We start from the raw sequence: 19,733 nt of genomic DNA on the forward strand, positions 1-19,733 counted from the left end.
GAAAGTACATGCAGGTATATTCATTTACATTTTCAGGGATGGCATGGGTTGTTCTGTTTCTCATCAACAGTGAAATTCATGCATTCAAACTTCAAGTACAAGGAGCATGTGTCAGAAATAAACACACCTGGCAGTTGTCATTAAAATTCTCTTCCCTTGTTTTCATCTCATTTCCACAGTGGAGCAGTAAGAAGGTGATGCTGAATAAATCCATACCAGCAATAAATTGAGGCTTCAGTTGTGAGATTATTAATCTCAGTCACAATTCACTTTTTGATGTGGTATACTTGTCATACCCTTGGAGATTAACTATGCATGGGACACCTTTTTGGAAAATAAACTCTGGCATACCTAAAACTTTGGATCTGCTATAGGAAGTCTACAGCCTTTGCTATGTAAATCATCGAAACGCTATAGTCCTTTCTCATCTAAGATTTATTAGTCATTAAAAGCAGTAAAGCTCTCTGGCTTCATGAATGGGCTGCGTAGTCTCAGTGTACCAAATCCTATTCAGCAGTTCATAAAAATACAGTGAAAAGCTGCTGACCAACTCTTGTGAGTAATGGACACTTACAGACTAGCCAAGATGTTTGTCTCTAATTTAGCTAATTGCCACTAGGCTTAATGAGTGAAGAGTGGGGTGAGGAGGGAAAGGGCTGACTGTGGCACAAAAACCACTGGGTGGTTTTAAACTGAGAGCTGACAAGTAAGAAAACACAGGTAGGAAAAACTGTTGTAGTTGTAGACTGAGTCATACTTGGACATTTGCTTACACTTGAACTGTATTCATGAGAAGAATCATGCTGGATCTCCCATTAATTAGGTAAATAACGCTGAAATTTCATTCATCTCCTTTTGCTGGTGGTCAGACTGAATGCCCCATTGCTGTCTTCACCCTTCACGCCATCTTAGCAACAGAACCAGTCTGCAGTGCCCACCAGAGCCTGCTTCCAAACTAGCTCAGTTTCCACAGTTGGGCACAGATTCTGCAAATTCTTGGGTGAAAGATGGAGTTTTGAAAGAGAGAAACAGAAAAGGAAGAAAATTTCCCAGCTTCCTTCACTGGTGTTTGTGTGTGTCTCACAGACACTGCCTGTAACTACGTGAAGACTTTTAACCTTGCCCCATCTAGCCACGTAGCTCTTGTAGGACGAGCAGATCCCTGACACACAGGAAACCTTTTTCACCTCACCACTGACAGAATGAAGCATGTAACAAGTAAATGAAGTAACAAAATGTGATTTTCCTTATGTTTTTCCTTTTCTCCCTCAGTTTTGGAGGATTTTGTTTTTACCTATCTGACATTCAGTTATGTCTCTCAGGTAGCTGGATAGAATCATTCCTCTGCAAATGTGGCTAGTGGAGGAGAGTTTGGATACACCAATAGGCATCTAGCCTGTGAAAATCTTCTGTTAGGGAAAATGTTTACATATTACCCTACTGTGCATGTTTCACATGTTTGTTTTTTTCTTTCTGCAAGGAATATTTCCTTCTTTCTGTGGCTTTGTTGATATATGATACATTTCCTCTTGTTCTTGAAAAAAAATTGAATAATTGCCATATAGCATAGAATACAGGTTGTATAAACTGCAGGGCCAAAGGGCATGCTTCAGCAAACAGCTGGAAGTTTTATAAGGATTCCAAACTCCGTTGCCCCTCATTTTGGAGAAAATGCTGTAAAGGTTGTATTCGGCAATCATTGACTTCAGAGGGCCAATTTGCATAAATAAAGACTTTGCTATTACATTACTTCTACCTATCTGTCTCTTTGAACAGATTGGATTCAGGGAGCCTCTTAAATAGCTGTTTTTCCTCACGGTAAATACTGTGCTATGGTAAAAATCCACTGATGTTCTCTTCTAGACCTCTTAAAAAGGTTTTATGTATATGACTATAGGTAATTCCTTGGAACGTAAAATAATTCAGTGCAAATTAAACATTAGGTTTGGAAGTTGTACATCTTATCGCACAACCAAGAGGACTGGGTTTGAGAATAATATGGTATCCTGTGGAAAAATGCATTAAAGCTAAAGATAGAGCAATTATGGAAAATGATGATAAATAGAGAAAATAGTAAAGAGCATAAATAAAAAGAAATAAGAAATATATGGTAGGCACAGAACTATATACAAAACAGAGTAAAAAGACTGAGTTTTTTAATTGATTAGTCTCTAAAATGATTCTGCTCATTTACGTGGAAAATGATTACAACCAGAGAAGATGTGGAATTCTAGCCAGTCCTTCATGCGTGCAGTAACTTGGTGTCAGTATTTCCAGTAGCAAACTTCACTATATGTTGAACTATTTCAAAGTTGAGTATGTCTGTATTGTTACATAATTTAAATGTCTTCATTATAGAATGAAGACTGATATAATTCCTTTGCACTTTTTGCCATGCATTTTGTGACGCAATAATTCAGAGTATTCTCTAGTTTAAAGGCCAAAGGTATCAAAGAAGGGAAATAAATCAGGGGCACAGGTTGTGTTTGCCTCTGTCCTTCCGATAGGGGGGATCAATGCTGACAAGCAGACTCATCATATTAACACATGGCTTCGGGACTGGTGCAACCAGCAGAAATTCGGGTTTTTCAGTCACGGGAAGGTCTACGCGAAACCGGGCCTGCTGGCACCAGATGGGATGCACCTCTCTCAGAGAAGGGTAAGGATTTTTGCTCAGGAGTTGGCAGGACTGATAGATAGGGCTTTAAACTAGAGTCAAAGGGGGAAGGGGATAAAACCAGGCACGCCGGTGATGAGCTAAGGGATGGTGTGCTAGAATCAGAGGGACTGTGTGCTAGTGAGGCCCTTCGGTTGGCTACACAAGGTGCTTTGTGTAGGGAGGCGCATTTGAAGTGCTTCTACACAAACGCACGCAGTATGAGGAATAACATGGATGAGCTAGAAGTCTTGGCCCAGTCCCACAGCTACGACATCATTGACATAAGCGAAACCTGGTGGGATGAGTCCTGTGGCTGGTGTGTTGCAATAGATGGTTACAGGCTCTTCAAGACGGACAGGCAGGGTAGGCGAGGTGGCAGGGTGGCAATGTATGTGAAGCATGGGCTGGACTGTGTGGAACTTCAAGTTGGCGATGGCAAAATTGAGAGCCTCTGGGTAAGGATTAAGGGACGAACAAATAAAGGGGATGTCGTTGTGGGAGTCTATTACAGACCACCTGGCCAGGACAACAACGCCGATGAATCATTCTTTGCAGAACTAAGAGATGCCTCGAGATCAACTCCACTTGTCCTTATGGGGGATTTCAACTTGCCGGACGTCAACTGGGATCACCACACGGCTGACACGAGCAAATCCAGGAGGTTCATAAAGCACTTAGATGATAACTTGTGGTGCAGGTGCTAAGGGAGCCAACTAGGAAAGGTGCCCTCCTAGATCTGTTGCTGGAGAACAGAGAGGGTCTTGTGGGAGACGTGGCAATTGGCGGCTGTCTCGGTCATAGTGACCATGAAGTGGTTGAGTTTAGAATTTATGGTGACAGAAGGAAAACTGTCACCAAAACTTCAGCCCTGGATATGGGGAAAGCAGACTTCAGGCTGCTCAGGGAACTAGTCAGCAAGGTCCCCTGGGAAACTGCTTTTGAAGGCATTGGCATCCATCAGTGCTGGTCAGTCATTAAGCACTGCCTCCTAAAAGCACAAGATGAGGCTATTCCAAAATATCGGAAGTCAGGCAGGCGGGGCAGAAGGCCGGCCTGGCTGACCAGGGAACTTCTACTGGAGCTTAGGCGAAAAAAGAAAGTGTACGGCTGCTGGAAGGAGGGTCAGGCGAAGAGGAAGGAATACAGGGATGCTGTTTGTGTGTGTAGGAAGAAAATTCGTGTGGCCAAAGCCCAACTAGAGTTGAACCTGGCCATGTCTGTGGGAGACAATAAAAAAGGGTTTTTTTAGATATGTGAACAGGAAAAGGAGAACTAAAGAAAACATAGGTCCACTACTAGATGGGGAAGGTCTCCTCACAATGACATACGCAAAGCAGAGACGTTTAATGCCTTCTTCGCCTCTGTCTTCAACACTGATGATGGGCTTCGGGACCCAGGGTACCCTGATCTGGAGGACCATGACAGTGGGAATGACAAACTCCCAACCGACCCTGAACGTGTGCGGGATTTGCTGCTCCACCTGGATCCATACAAGTCCAAGGGTCCGGATGGGATTCATCCCGGGGTGCTTAAAGAGCTGGCTGACGTCATCGCGGGACCTCTCTCAATTATTTTTCAACGATCTTGGGAATCTGGAGAGGTCCCATTGGACTGGAAGCTGGCAATTGTTGTGCCAATTTTCAAGAAGGGTAAGAAAGAAGACCCTAGCAATTACAGGCCTGTCAGTCTCACGTCAGTGCCTGGTAAAATTATGGAGAGGATGATCCTTGAAGTTATTGAAGCGCACCTGGGGGACAGTGCAGTCATTGGTCCCAGCCAACATGGGTTCATGAGGGGTAGGTCCTGCCTAACAAATTTGATTTCCTTTTATGATAAGATCACCCATCTAGTCGATCAAGGGAAACCAGCTGATGAGATCTTTTTGGACTTCAGCAAAGCTTTTGACACGGTTTCCCATAGGATCCTACTGGACAAAATGTCCAGCATACAACTTAACAAAAACATCATGCGATGGGTGAGCAATTGGCTGACAGGCAGGGCTCAAAGGGTTGTGGTAAATGGGGCCGCATCTGGCTGGCGGACAGTCACCAGTGGGGTCCCTCAACACTCCATTTTAGGGCCAGTCCTCTTCAATGTTTTTATAAATGATTTGGATGTAGGCCTAGAAGGTGTTTTGAGCAAATTTGCCAACGACACCAAAATTGGAGAAGCTGTGGACTCGGATGAGGGTGGAAAGGCCTTGCAGAGAGATCTGGACAGATTGGAGAGCTGGGCGATCACCAACCACGTGAAGTTTAACAAAAGCAAGTGCCGGGTCCTGCACCTGGGACGGGGCAACCCTGGCTATACATACAGACTGGGCGACGAGACGCTGGAGAGCAGCCCCGCAGAGAGGGATCTGGGGGTTGTGGTTGACAGCAAGTTGAATATGAGCCAGCAGTGTGCCCTGGCAGCCAGGAGGGCCAACCCTATCCTGGGATGCATCAAGCACGGCATTGCTAGTCGGTCGAGGGAAGTGATTGTCCCGCTCTACTCTGCGCTGGTGCGGCCTCACCTCGAGTACTGTGTGCAGTTCTGGGCACCACAGTACAAAAAGGATGTAAAACTGTTGGGGAGTGTCCAGAGGAGGGCGACGAAGATGGTGAAGGGCCTAGAGGGGAAGACATACGAGGAGCAGCTGAGGTCACTTGGCCTGTTCAGCCTGGAGAAGAGGAGGCTGAGGGCGACCTCACCGCAGTCTACAACTTCCTCACGAGAGGGAGTGGAGAGGCAGGTGACCTATTCTCCGTTATCACCAGTGACAGGACCCGTGGGAATGGTGTGAAGCTGAGGCAGGGGAAGTTTAGGCTGGACATCAGGAAGAGGTTCTTCACCGAGAGGGTGGTCGCACACTGGAACAGGCTCCCCAGTGAAGTAGTCACTGCACCAAGCCTGTCTGAATTTAAGAAGCGATTGGACTGTGTACTTAGTCACATGGTCTAAACTTTTGGGCAGACCTGTGCAGTGCCAGGAGTTGGGTCCCTTCCAACTCGGGATATTCTATGATTCTATGATTCTGAAGTTCCAGACCAGTGATATTTTGTTTGGAGATGTTTCTAGTAGCAAAGTGGGATAGCTAAAGTCAGTGAATCAGCTGCTATTGGGCAGGATACTTGCTCCTATCCCAGGTATTGAAAACTAATATAAGTAAGTGTCAGGCTTCCTGTTCTTGGGACTTTTTTTTTTTTTTTTTTTTTTTTTTTTTTGTAATAGATACTAGTACATGGCGAATAAATGGCTACTGAGTGCAGTGTCCTGGCAAGCGGAGGGTGTATGTTGAGAACTGTGGCAAAAGGTGATAAATGTGTGTTCTTGTTCATGTAGAAACCTGGGAGATAGAGGGGAGGAGGAGAATTTTGGATAGCCTTCTGGAAGCCAAATCATTCTGATCTTGGAATGATACAATGTGCTCTGACACTTCCGTCCTCAAACTGTCCCTTACCTGAGAAATGAGAGTGCTTGTACCAGCTCCGTTCACTTGATGGAGGCTGCAAGGGCTGGGGATTTTAATTTACACTGGCAATCAGGCAGTCCCCAGCTACTCCAAAAATGCAGAGAGAGGGAAGGTGGATAAAAGCCAGTAATTGCAGAAAAAGAGCACTGCAGAGCTGATGCCAAAAGGAAATAACATAAATAAAGGTGCAATATAAATGAGTGGACAGCCTGCTTTTGATATATCTGTGTAGATACATCTTTCAGTGTCTGTGGAATGTTATGACCAATACATGACCATATCTGATTGTGGCTGATGTTATATATATTTTATGAGTTGTTTATGTATATTTGCAATAGCTTTGTAGTCCTAAAATTTAACCAGTGCCTTTTCTCCATTCTACAGCAGCATTGCTATTTCCCTTGAAATAACCAATTACTTAGTTGCGTAAATTAAAAAATGCTTACATAATAAAAATTCTTCCAGCACAAAAATTAACAGGCTAAAATGATGTATCTGAGGCACACACTAACTTGCTGTAGTTTAAAAGGCTTACTTGGAAAATGCCTTAATTTGAAGGCACTGTAATGAAAGACTGCTAATGATACACCAGAAATGAGCTAAGGCTGGTTTCAGAAGCACAGATGGCTAATTGGCTTCAGTTGGTAGGTTATGTCATTTTAATTAAATTTTATTAGGAAGCATTTTAAAGCCATAACTGATGGTTTAAAATAAACATGCTTCATCACAACTGACCTATTGCTAACCTTTATTTATTTCCCTCTCTCCTCTTAGCATTAATGGAGGCTGCTGTGACTAAGCTCTCCGTGGCCATCTCTCGTCTCATCCATGTTTACAGCAGCAGCTTTGAAACAGATTTCCAGCTTGCCAGCATACCTAAAAGCCCTTCATGTGCAGACATCAGCCTCTATTCCCAGCTCAGCTTTACAGTTTATGCTGCCCATAACATCCCAGAAGTGTGGGTGAACAGGTAGGAGGAGATCTAGCAAGTGTTCACAATAAGGGTGTTGTCTCATCTCTCACAATCACATATTTTTAACAGGTGCTAGCTTACCTCTATTGCTTTGGTGATTCTCCTGTATTAACATTAGAAACTAAGTGGGTGCATCTCCACTACTCTTCTAGCATAAAGAACACTAACGTAAGTTGACTAAGTAGACTTCCAGGCCCTATTGACAGAAGGAGAATGGAAGAGGTGGCCTACATGGTTGCCCTTGACCAGTATGGAAGGATGGTAATAGGCAAAGTCAGAGTGTGGACCTTGATGGGTATCTGTACACATGCTTGTGTGACTGACTTGCTCAGAGGGACAGAGGAAAGTATGTGTATCGCATGTCAAGAGAGTTTGGTTTGGGGCTTTGTGTGGCCTTTGCAGCACAAGTAACTGGAAGGGTTACCAAGTTAATCAGAGGGTGCTTGCTTAAACCCAATCTGAATGAGACTTTATGAGCAATTTTTGTTCATTGTGTATTCAAACCACATTACTCAGTAAGGTGTGTGTATTGACAATCCTCTTTATGATTAAAATAAGTACAGTTGATAAAAATAAATAAAAATACATAAAAATAAATAAAAATACAGTTGATAAAATAAGTACAGTTGATTAAAATAAGTACAGTTTATGGGTCCAAGCATGCCTGGTATATCCACCTAGCAGAGGAAAGCAAAAAGGGACACAACTTCAGTAAAAAGCTGATTGAAATATTCTTTTCAGCATTGTTTGTTTGTTTTTTTCATATTAGTTGTCATTTCAAATAACTGCTTTTTCTACTCTGTGTAAAACTGATGTTCTCCTCTTACCACTCCAGTACAGTCAGAGGGGAGATGACTACAGTCTGGTTACATTATTTTTATGCCTGAAAATGCTGTTCTCCAAGTTTTTATTAGTACTTTCCCCTTGCTCCCACTTTGCCTTGAATTCCAAATGACTGATTAAAAAACAGTGGGATCATTTGCATTAGACTGTGAGCAAAAGAGTGTACTATACAGCATTAGCTGTAATTAGCAGTTTAATAAAAATCTGAGAGAATTTGCATTAGTTAACGTAATAAATGGAAAACTACAATCACTATCCTGATACTGCAGATGGTTATAACATTCCCATTGCATTTTATGTTTTACCAGAAATATATGAAATTACATATGGCCTAAAATGCCACTGATGTCTTGAACACTATGTACAAGCATATGAAAATGAGAATCTCCGTTCCTCCTTAATCTCCCTTTCCAGTCTATCCAATATTCATACCTAACATGAATTTCTTAACATAGACTGCAGTCCATGTCACCTACTTTCCTCAGATACTTTTACTAACTTCATACCCACATTCCTCATGGTTATTTCTGTACTGCATAATTTCGTGCTGACCATGTCACAGCACTTGTTTTTCCCTCTCCAGAAGGTCAGATTTTATGATCTTGCTGCTGTTCATAACATTATTTTAGTATATATATTTGCATAAATATAATATATACAATATAAATGTTAGAATTTAGACATCTCTGACTATCTATCTCTCATTGTTTCTTCATACATACAAGTATGTAATAAACATCTCTTCTTCTAATTGTTTGGGATAAGGCAGAGGGACCTACCTTTGTTTTACAGAATCATTTTAGCGTCTCAACAAATTCCTCTCAAGCTCAGTTTTGTGGATTGGCACTTTATCAATTTCTATATTTATGCTCTCAATTTCCTTATTCCAGTCTTAATGTCCTCCTTGAAAAAGTAGGTACAGACCTTACCAGTTGCAGAATAATGGTGCAACCCTTTCTTTATGGTATTTTCATTCCTTCTTGTTTCTGTTATCAGTTTGTTCTTTTATCTCATTTAGATCCTAAGCAGATGTTCCCTGTTTGATGCCAATGGCATAATGTTGCTAGCATCATCTTTGGCTGCATTTGTTTCTATAGCCCAAAATTCAAATTCCTCTCTATGTCAGGATGATATAAAGTGATCTCTGGGACAAGACTAGAGTGCCAAGCCTTTGCACTGATAGGGAGGATACCTAGGCAAAACATCCTACAAAGAATCTGAGAATATCTGAGTTGGAAGGGACCCACAAGGATCATTGTGTTCAAGTCCTAGGTCCCCAAAGGACCACACAAATACAAACAAAACGAAAAAAACAGATCATGTGTCTGAGAGCACTGTCCAAACGCTTCTTGAATTCCAGCAGGCTCAGTGCTGTGACCACTTCCCTGGGTAGCCTGTTCCAGTGCCCACCACCCTCTCGGTGAAGAACCTTTTCCTGATATCCGGCCTGAACCTCTCCTGTCACAGCTCCATGCTGTTCCCTTGGATCCTGTCTCTGTCACCAGAGAGCAGAGCTCAGTGCCTGCCCCTCCATTCCCCTCTTGAGGAAGTTGTAGAACACAATGTGGCTTCTCCTCAGTCTCCTCTTCTCCAGGCTGAACAAACCAAGTCCTCACCAAGTCCTCCAACCACTCCTCATATGTCTTCCCCTCTAGACCCTTTACCATCTTTGTTACCCTCCTTTGGACACTCTAACAATTTTAGACATGTGTTGAAGCGTGTGCACTCTGAACTTAAACATTGCATAAAGATTAATCTTTCCAGGATTAGGTCTTAGGGTATATAAATCAGGGATATATCACTATATCGTGTATAAATAATTCTGTTTAAACAGCAGTGCTTAATCACTTTATGGTAAAATAATCTATTATTTTCTTCGCTATGCTCCAATTGTTTGTAGCCTTTGGACTCTAGAAGATAGATGCCATATTTAAGAGCAAAAGCATTTCTTACTCTTGTAAGGTATTTTTTTCCTTTCTTTGCATTTCTTTTCTTTCTCATAGGTACTATGCATTAAAAAAAAAAAAAAAAAAGAGAAAAAGCACATTTGCTACAATAATTCTAACAATTATTATAACATTCTGGAAGAGATCAATAATAGTGCTTGTAAATAAGGCAAAACCAGGCAGCTTTAGTCTGCAAATGCTTCAAACTTGCTCTTCAGGTTTGACTCCATTTTCTTTCCCATGTTCGTCATTCTTATACAGCATGTGGTCTAAAGCTGAGTGTGACAATTTTGTAGGATTTTAGGAGGATCTGAAAGTTACAAGACTAATTAACAACATTAGTTGATTGTAAAATATTCGTCTCATTTTGACAAAAAAAAAATAAAGAGAAAATATTTCAGTAAGAAGAATATGAAACCAACAAGTAGATGCAGACCTGAATTACACTGTGAAGCCAGTCAGATAAGTATGTGACAAATACCAGCACAGCTGTCTTTAATGCTTCTGCTGTAATAAATGGATAGATTCCCTTAATTATTACCCTGGTGTTTTGTGTTTTTTGTTTTGGTTGTTGTTATTACAGATCGAGAAATGTAAGTGTAAATAGTTTGCTGACTGAAGTTATATGATGACCAAGTTGAAACACTTCAAAACTTATGTCTAAACTGCAGTAATGCAATTATGCAACTGCATTGACTGCAATAATGAGGAAAAAAAAAGTTAGACTTAATGCCAAAAAAAAGACCAGAATCTAAGGTGTCTTGAAGACTTTTCTCGAACTCTGAACATTAAAATGTAGATTTTTTTAAAATAAAACATTAAAATGAGATTCTTTATTTTTATTCTTTTTCTACATAAGAACGGACGTTCACAAGTTTATGAACAGATAGCCCTGATGAACAGTTAGCCCTTTATGAACAGTTTAGCCATGGTAAAGCATGCTGGACATATTACATTGCAGTTAATCTTTTTTTCCCTTTCTCTTTGTAGTTACAAAGTTTTTTCTTTTTCCTGTTCACTGACTTACGCTGGGAAGACAATATGTCAAGTGAAGATTTGCAAAAGTATACCAGTTAAAAGATCCTTCTTTTTGCTGGCAGAGTGGAATGAGAAGTAAGTTTTGGTCTGTGTTTGATGTATGCTTTTCTGAAGATTTTACAAACTGAATGTTAATTTAAAACAGAACAGAACAAAGGCCCATATTTTTATAATGTATCTTCTGTGCAAATTAAACCCCACAGAATTCAGAGAAATTTAGGGAGGTAGGAGTAGGAAAGGAATGGGATAGCCAAAGGGAAGAGCAATAGCACTAAGCTGAGTCTGGTCTGAGAATAAGCTAAACTCAGCTGGTCTGAGAATAGCTTTTGTTCAGCACTGCTGGCTTTGGGAGAATACTGAAACTGAAAGGAGATACAAGAGACTATATTTTGGTACTATTGTGAGGACTTTGCACTTTGGATCCACCTCTAAATAGATACGCAATCCAGCGTGAGAACCTATTGTAACATTTCTTTAATTCTTTGTTTAGAAAGGAATGTGGCTGTTGATTTTTATATAAGCAGGCTGGTTTTAAAATGAGGACCTTTTGTTTAAGAGACTAGAATTATAGAATAAAGGCTGCCAATTGCCTCCCATGTGCCTGTCTGCTTTGAGGAAAAGAACTCAATTGAAAAGCAAGGCACACACTTAAATAGCATTCAGTTTAGGCAATGGAATGACAAAAGGCATATTTGCAATAGATTGGAGAGAAGTAGACTTTTTATTTATTTATTTTTACATTTTGGTAATGTTCTCTGGATTTCTGAGCATGACATTTTTACATTTAGTCTTTCAAAATTTTTATATTTTATATTGCCATTTATTGTATTCTAAATCTGAAAGTAGCTTGATTACATTGTAATTGAACAAAGACTACAATTAATCTAAAAGGTGGTGTGTTACATTATAATTGAATACAAAGTGTATAATCCATTACTTTTTTTTGCCTTCCTCTAAAACATTAATCAGTTTTAAGCTGGTCTAACAAAGCAAGACAGTTTTATGTCAAACCCATTGCATTTCTATCTCAATAGTTTTTGTTGCCTTCTTACACAACACTCCTGAACAGATGAGGGAAGCTTAGTATGTATGCCCTATGGTTAAGAAATAAAATGGGTGCATTTCTGCATATATCTATTTGCAGACATATTTGCATATATATATATATATATATATATATATATATATATGCATATATGTCTGCAAATAGTTCATTTGGGGCCTAGTATCTTCTTTGATACCTCAGTTGAGTCCACAGAGTTTGTGTTGAACCCTTACTCTTTTATATGACTGGGAAGGAACTGCTGTCTGTGCTGAAAAAGTTGGATCGTTCCCATTTGCTCTGTAGGAATTTTCACTTTTACCCATGTTTTAGTCAAGTTCTTTGTTTTGGTACATATGGACAGATATAATTCAAATATAGAGGAAGGACTGTATTGTTTACGAGTATTTTTGGCTTTTAAAAGGTGGCTGATTCCTTTCTGGAATGTGTCTTACACACAACCTCCTTATAAAACAAAATATAAGGCAATAGAATAGAAATAAGTTCTTCAGACATGACTGGGACTTTGCTCTTCTTCCATTTCTGTGAAAACATAAAGAAATCAGATGAAAGCTTCAATATTTCTGTTTAAACCTCTCCTTCTGCAAAATCCATATTAAATGTCTACAGTTCCAGCAAAGGGCATAATGGAAAAACAGTTAAGTATGCACACCAAATTCTTTCATAGGTACTTGTAAGAGTCTCTTAACACCAGAAACAAGATCTAGAATTATATGAAACTTAGTAGTATTAGTTCACAAATGCACCTTTTTACTTTTTTATTGTTGCATGAGTTTCAAAAATCATTTTCAAAATCTGAATCAAATCAATTCCAAATTATAAAACCACAAATGTATATGTGTCTGGCAGGTTTTTCCATGTTTCCTTCCACCTTTCCACATAGAAATGGTTAGCCTAGATTTCTGTAAGCCTCAGATCATAAGGGAAGGTTTCTTGAGATCCAGAAGCACAAGCTGAGAATCTAGGCAGCCAGATATGACATGATTTTTAGTATGTTTCAGCTTGTATCTGGAACTGGATTTGCAAACAGCTGCTATTGTTAGCCAAAATGCAAAGGTCAGATGGGGTGTTTTAAACCAGCTGATAGTCTTACATCTGGAGTTTTCCCTCCCGGTCTTTGATCCACCAGAATATTGCTTGCTTGACAGGGCAGATTTTATTCAGAAACAGGTGCTTATAACACACATGTTCTTACTTTAAAACTCACACAGCACTTAACAGCAAAATCAAATGTTTTCTTATAAAGAAAGGAGCTGACAGCTGTAATGAGTTGTGCTTAATACAGTGTGACTTTGGAATTGTATCCAAATATCAATCAGGATAGTGAGGTGAGAAGATCTTTTCTGTATGACAACATGCACAGGAAAGGAAATGTTTGTGTTTTTGTTTTTAATTTGTATTAAATGTGAAATACTTGTCACAGTTGTATAATGGGAAATTGTGTTTCTGCTATTGGTGCTGCTAACCCTCAAAAAAAAAGAAAGAACAAACAGCACCAAACTTGACCGAATAATCATTATAATTGTATTTTATATATAGTTTTATATATATATATATATATATCATTCAGATTATATATTCAGAATAATCTGAAACATACAGAGAGGAGGAACAGTAGAGGTGTTGCCATTTTAGCATTGAAGGTGTCATGTGCCTAACTAGCATATGTTAAAACATACTCAAGAACAGGCTGGTTTGTATTTCGTACAATAAATACATGTATATAAACACTCATTAGCACTTTTTGCAAGAATTTGAGCTGGAATGGATTAAGAATAGAATATTTTAATGAAGTAAGTATTACTACCGTTGGTTTTTATACGTCATCAAGTGGCACCATTTGTTGTTGTAGGAAATCTGCATCACTAAAACTGTAACTGTGTTCACTCTTGGTTATATTTTAACTTTAAAGTCACTTTCTGAAACAGAAGGGTATACATTCAGAAATTCACAGAGAAGATGATTTCTTTCATGTACGATTTCTTGTCCTGAGTTGTTAAAGTGCTACTTTCATTCTAATCTATATGCTATTTTCAGTTGATCACAGCCATTGAAAATGAATGTGGTAAAAGGTCACCAAGAAGAGCTTCCATTACGTTAGGAAGTCACCTATTCACTGAACAGTTAGGCATCAATCAGGCCAAAAAATAAAACTAGCAAATTCAAAATGAGTCCTGATTAGGACTGACTAAACAAGGCAAAAGAAAATGGAGAGCAGTGTTTTGATAATTGGAAATCTAGGAAGAGTGTTTCAATAAAAGACAAGGCTTGCTTTATTTGCTGATTTTCATGTATTTAGTTTGTGTTTTACACTGCTTTAACCTATTACTGTCTGAATTTGGTAGTTGTTTTTTTTTGTGTGTGTATGTGTGTGTTTGAACATGATCTTTTGGTGATGTCTTTTATCATTTTTTGTCCTTCATAGAATGTTCTCAGAAAAAAGTGGGAATCATTTTATACCTAAGGAGGATGCCTCATTTTGTGTCTTTTGTCTGTTTGTTCTTTTTAGAAGTCTATTTTTTCCTTTAGAACCTGTGTGTTATCTTTGAAAAATGGTATCACATTGGTGCAAAGTTTGAACAGTCTGATACTATCTAGTTAATAATGTGCACAGTCCAAAATTGCCTCCTCTACTTTCTCATCAACTTCATTTTTAAATGGCTGAGGCCTCTCAATTATTTTCTTACTTTTTTTCTTAACTCGCTCTTCTTAGTCTCCTCATTCCACCACCTCCTTTATTTTTCCATCCTCTGTGATTTATGTTAAACCTGCAGACATGAAATATGGAATTAACATTAAGCCTACCATTCATCACCTCTTTGGCTTTGGATTTCCTTTTTTCCCATATTTTGTTTGGCTTGTCTATCTTGTTTATACTTTCTCAGGGCAACGATCAGAGTGCCCCAGAGCTCTTCAGTGTTGAGTGCTCTTATGATGTTAGGTTCTTAGCCTTTGAAACCAGCTGTATAACTTTATCTAACATCTGTAAACAGCACTTTCTCAGTGAGTAGCTTCTCTGTTCTTCTCAACTACTGCTGAAATTGTTCACTCACACTTTTCCATTTCCTATTTCCTCTTAGTCATCTCTGTCTCAGCCTCATGCAGTCAGAAAGTATAATACTAACAGGGTAGGCTTAGACATATGTAAAAAAAAAAAAAAAAGTCTTAAACAGTACAAATACTCCCCTTCTCTGTGTATCATATGTCACTAGAAGAGAAATTTTGCTAATCTTTCGCCCATGGTTTAAGTCTTGGGATTCCTAACTTTTGTTTAACTCTCCAGGTTCTTTTTCCATGTGCATATGTCTGGTAGTGCTATATATTGTGTCCTAGGGAATCTCTGAGAAGCATTTGCTTTCTGCAAGAGAAAGATATTGTCAGGTTTTTTTCATTTCTCCACATTCACAAAGAGTGCTAACAAATTTCTGTATTAGATGATGCGTGTCTTGGTTTTTATTTGTTTCTCTTCACAGAAAATATTAAAGATACTTTAAAGCTGTGTAACTCTGTCAAAAGGTATGAAATATGGACAAAGCTTTTGGCCTCTAAATGAAAAAGGCAGAACAAACCATCCATGACATGTAAAACAGTTTTCCAAAAGTTTTTTTCCAATTATGAGTGAAGAAGGGGGCATGAGACAGGAAGCAGAGTTGAAAGCTATAAATAGGGACATGTGGGAAGACAATTTAGAATCGCTTCTCAATTCTATTCATGTTAATTACAAAGAGTAGGAAATTGCTGTCTTGCTTTTTTTTTTTTTTATTCAGAGAGGTATGCAAATCTGAATAATTTCCAAAATGTTTAGGATTGATCATCTGAAATCCTGACACTCCTGCAAATATAGCATGCTTGAGACTTTCATCTGAAACCAATTTTTTTTTCAACTCCTCAGTGCTTTCAAGCAAACTTTTTTGAAGCCAATAGAATTATGACAGAGTTGGAGTGACAAGACTAGGAGAAAAATCTTATGTAAATTTTACATTATACAGTTACCTTGTCGTATTTTTGCTACCCATAATCCTTATGTTTTTCAGGTTTTGATACTTTTTAAATAACAATTTCTACATTTGTTTACTACATGACTATGCTTTTTTTTTTTTTAATACTGAAAATTGTATTGTTCTGGCCATTTAGATTGAATATGTGAAAATTAAATGGAGTCTGTATTATTTAAATTTATCTTTTTTTTTTTAACTCAATTTTATGCAGACCTTTTGTTTTCTTGATGCTTATGCTGTCCATGCAAAATAATTCTTTTAGCCTTTAGCCCCTTATATTGATTTTGTTTATACAAAAAAAAAAAAAAAGAGTTAATCTCATTTTCTGCTTGAGAAATTTAAGTTTTTACTGAATAAACATGGAAAAAAATTAGAAAGGCTCCATCCACTATAGACATTCTCTTCAGGATAAAGAAAATAGATTTACACATGTCTGGATAGTAACATGATTTTTCCATATAGCATGAAAGTTTCTCATTTATTAGAATTGCTGTTATGTTTTTAAGTCTATCATTTAATCTATATATACAAATTAAATGACCAATCAATTTTGCTTCAATATGAAGTTGAGATGAACACTCGTATCTGATTTTTTTCATTAAAAAAAATGAATCACTCTTTCCTGTTAAGACAAAATCTGCTTTTAGAGAAATATCACTCCACTGAAGCACATGTGAACAAGAGAATTGTTATCATACCCTACTCAGAGCACAACTCTTAGTTTCTTAAGTTTTGTATTCCTTTGAAGACACAAGCCAGCAAATAAGTAACTATTGGTTTATAGTTCACCCTTAGGGGAGGTACTTATGCTGAATTAACCCTTCATTGATTGATAAGATAATTCTTAAGCAATAATTTAACTAAGCTTTTCCTGCCTTTGTCAGCTCTAGTGGTTACCAGTGAAGTGAGTGAGTTATTCTTTGCCCCTTCTCAAGTACTATCACCCAAGTTAGTGTCTGGCAATACTTATAAGCATGTAGCTGGTGTGTTGAAAGGATCTATCAGTTGCATTTTCCTTCAGAGTTGCACTCTCATAATTTATAGCTTGATATATGTCTTAAGGCATCTAGAAAAATGGGAGAAGATGTCACTTGTGGTAACAATACTAAATTTCTTTTATTTTTCTTTCTCTTAATTTTCTTTTAGAATCAACTTTCCTCTGCGAATAAAGGCTCTTCCAAGGGAAACTATACTGACAATAAAACTCCTTGGAGTAAACAGTGCTTCTAAAAACACAGAGGTGCTTGCTTGGACATGCTCCCCCTTGTATCCAAAAGAGTAAGTTTGCTTTTGTATGGTAGCTTGAGAAAAGACCATTCCTGAACAGGGTTACACTCAATTTGGGAAGAATACAGAAAGAAAAATACTAATTTCAGATTAGATTACAGTGAACTGATCCTGATGTGCCTGTAAGAGCTCCACCTATAAGCTTTTCAATACCTTCTTTTTGAACTTGGCTTGTGTAACAGTTAAACACAGTAAAATTCCTCAGGCCTGTTGAAAGGTTTTGCTGCACCCATGTTGCAGCTTTACAAATTCCTTCTCAGCACAGCTGCTTGTTCACAATCATGGTGTTTTTTTGTTGTTTTGTTTTTGTTTTCAGTCTGCTTTCCTTCCTTGCTATCATTCATTCTACTCAGTCAGACAGTGATGACCACAATGATCAGCTTTCCCTCTACTGGCCACTTCAGTTTTCTCCTCTTTTTTAATCTCTTTTTTTTCTACACATAACACAGTATAACAGTGGTTTAAAGATACTTGTAGGCTTGATTGTCTCTGCAATGATGCATGAACAGAGATCTAAGGTAAACTTTCTACAGTACCTTTTATATATTTTAATGGCAGTGAGAAATCTGAGTTTAGATCAAGCTGTTATGATGATACTTAATTTTTATTTAGATTCCTTGAGGCATCTGAGTTTAGATCAAGCTATTACAATCATACTTAATTTTTATTTAAACACCTTAACCCTGCATGCCACAGCGTAAGATTCACAACAGCAGACTTGCTGAATGCACAGATGCCTGAGATGGGCAATAGACGAATATGCCCAAGCCCCACAAGTTTCTGCATAAGAATCTGTATCTAAACTATAGCTCTTTCCTCATCTTGAGATATCTTCATCTACTTTTGCACATCATGTCAATCACCATTTAAAAAAAAAAAAAAAACACCCAAAAAATGAAACTATTTGCATGTATGCGTTTACTTGGTATGAAAGACCTTGGATTCCTCTGAACTTCTAGGCTGAGAGGTTTTAAATGCTAGACAATAGGTTGGACTGGGCTAGAGGCTTTTTCCATATTTTCAGGAGAAAATTCAAGATTGCTTGAATTTCTATTCAGAGAAAGAGAACATTCTTCTATGACTGAATGATTAGAGCTCTTAGCTTGAAGGAAGGAAAGAGACACGAATCAAATCTCTGCTCTAAGAACTGCTCAGGCGTTTTATTCAATGACTTTTCATTACGCTAATCAGAAGAAGAGTACATCAATCACTCTTCCATTTTGTGTGTCTTTTTAAAGAAAATATGCATTGTACTTAATTTGAGTATTTTTACCATTATGATGCTTAGGTTGAAATATGCAGAGGGAATATCTGCTGAAAATCTTGAGATTAAATGTTAACTTGTTCTCAGCCCCAGCAAGTTGATGTGTGCTTGGTACATGCAGAGGCAGAACTTTAAGCATGGGAACTTAACTGGGAAACAGTTAGGAAGGCATCTCTGGAGGTAAATAGGACACATGAGAATCCTCTTCTACTAGAGCACCTGTTCTACTACAGCCTTTTTTTTTTTAATTTATTTTTTTCAGAATTTAAGTTCTAAATCAAGGATTGTTGAAATATTTGTTAGTCCTCAGCTCCCTATATTATGTATTTTGTAATGTATATCTTCAGATCAAACATATTGAATTTCCTTAGGTAGATCTCCAAGTCACACAGACAATTTTAAAACTTCTACAGAAAAATGGCTCCATTATCTCTTAGTACACATAATCAGCACAGTGAAGGGGATGCAGGGTTACTTTCCTTTCATCTGCTGTATAATTGTTCAGATTGTTGCTGAAATGACCCTTTAGAGCAAAAATAAAAATTGAGTTGTTGGGTTGGAATAATTTAGGAGTAGCATGTTCAACACCCCCTAATCAGTTAGCTGTGTCATTTACAATTATAGCAATTACTAACACAAAGAATCCTAAATGCCTTTTCCTCTTTTAGCCAACCACAACTCCACAAAATTATTCATTCACCGTGACTTGAATTGATAGACTGATTTAAAAATAAGGATAGCCCCGAAATTCCTTCTCAAATATGAAACCTGAAAATATCTGAACATTCACCCAGACTGCTTTTCATTTTCCTTGGAAGGTCATAAATATTTTTGGATAGAGTAAAGTAGTTCTCAAAGTTAGCTACATAGAGAGCAGCAGGACTAAAACTGTGAGGTGATTCTTTATAGATAATGCTATCAATGAACAATTAACCAGACTTTGCTCCCCTGGAGCCTGGAATGCAACTAAACTTTAAGACTCGTTTCAGCAGAGTACTTCTGAACTTTAGGTACAACGAAAAGGTCTGTACCTGTAGTGTTATGCTAATGTATCAAGACTACCTTGTATTACTGCAAAGATAACAGTATTAGGGTCTCTAAATGAACAAACTCTGTAAATGTATATAAAAATATTAAATAAATCTGACCAGGAAACATCTAACAAAACATATCTGACTTGGAAAATACCTCTTTCTCAAATTAATACT

At 38.1% G+C, this 19,733-nt stretch overlaps 1 protein-coding gene across 2 annotated transcripts in view; it reads left to right on the forward strand.

Moving 5' to 3' along the window:
• PIK3C2G (phosphatidylinositol-4-phosphate 3-kinase catalytic subunit type 2 gamma) overlaps nt 1-19,733 on the forward strand; it is a 213,511-nt gene that overhangs the window by 53,157 nt on the left and 140,621 nt on the right. For both annotated transcript variants that reach the window (XM_040564008.1, XM_040564015.1), the window contains exons 11-13: nt 6,888-7,083; nt 10,866-10,988; nt 17,121-17,252. In XM_040564008.1, coding sequence (XP_040419942.1) covers nt 6,888-7,083; nt 10,866-10,988; nt 17,121-17,252 — 451 coding nt within the window. The remainder of the gene's footprint in view (nt 1-6,887; nt 7,084-10,865; nt 10,989-17,120; nt 17,253-19,733) is intronic.

The sequence above is a fragment of the Cygnus olor genome, chromosome 1 (genome assembly GCF_009769625.2).
Source record: "Cygnus olor isolate bCygOlo1 chromosome 1, bCygOlo1.pri.v2, whole genome shotgun sequence".
Lineage (NCBI taxonomy): Eukaryota > Metazoa > Chordata > Aves > Anseriformes > Anatidae > Cygnus > Cygnus olor.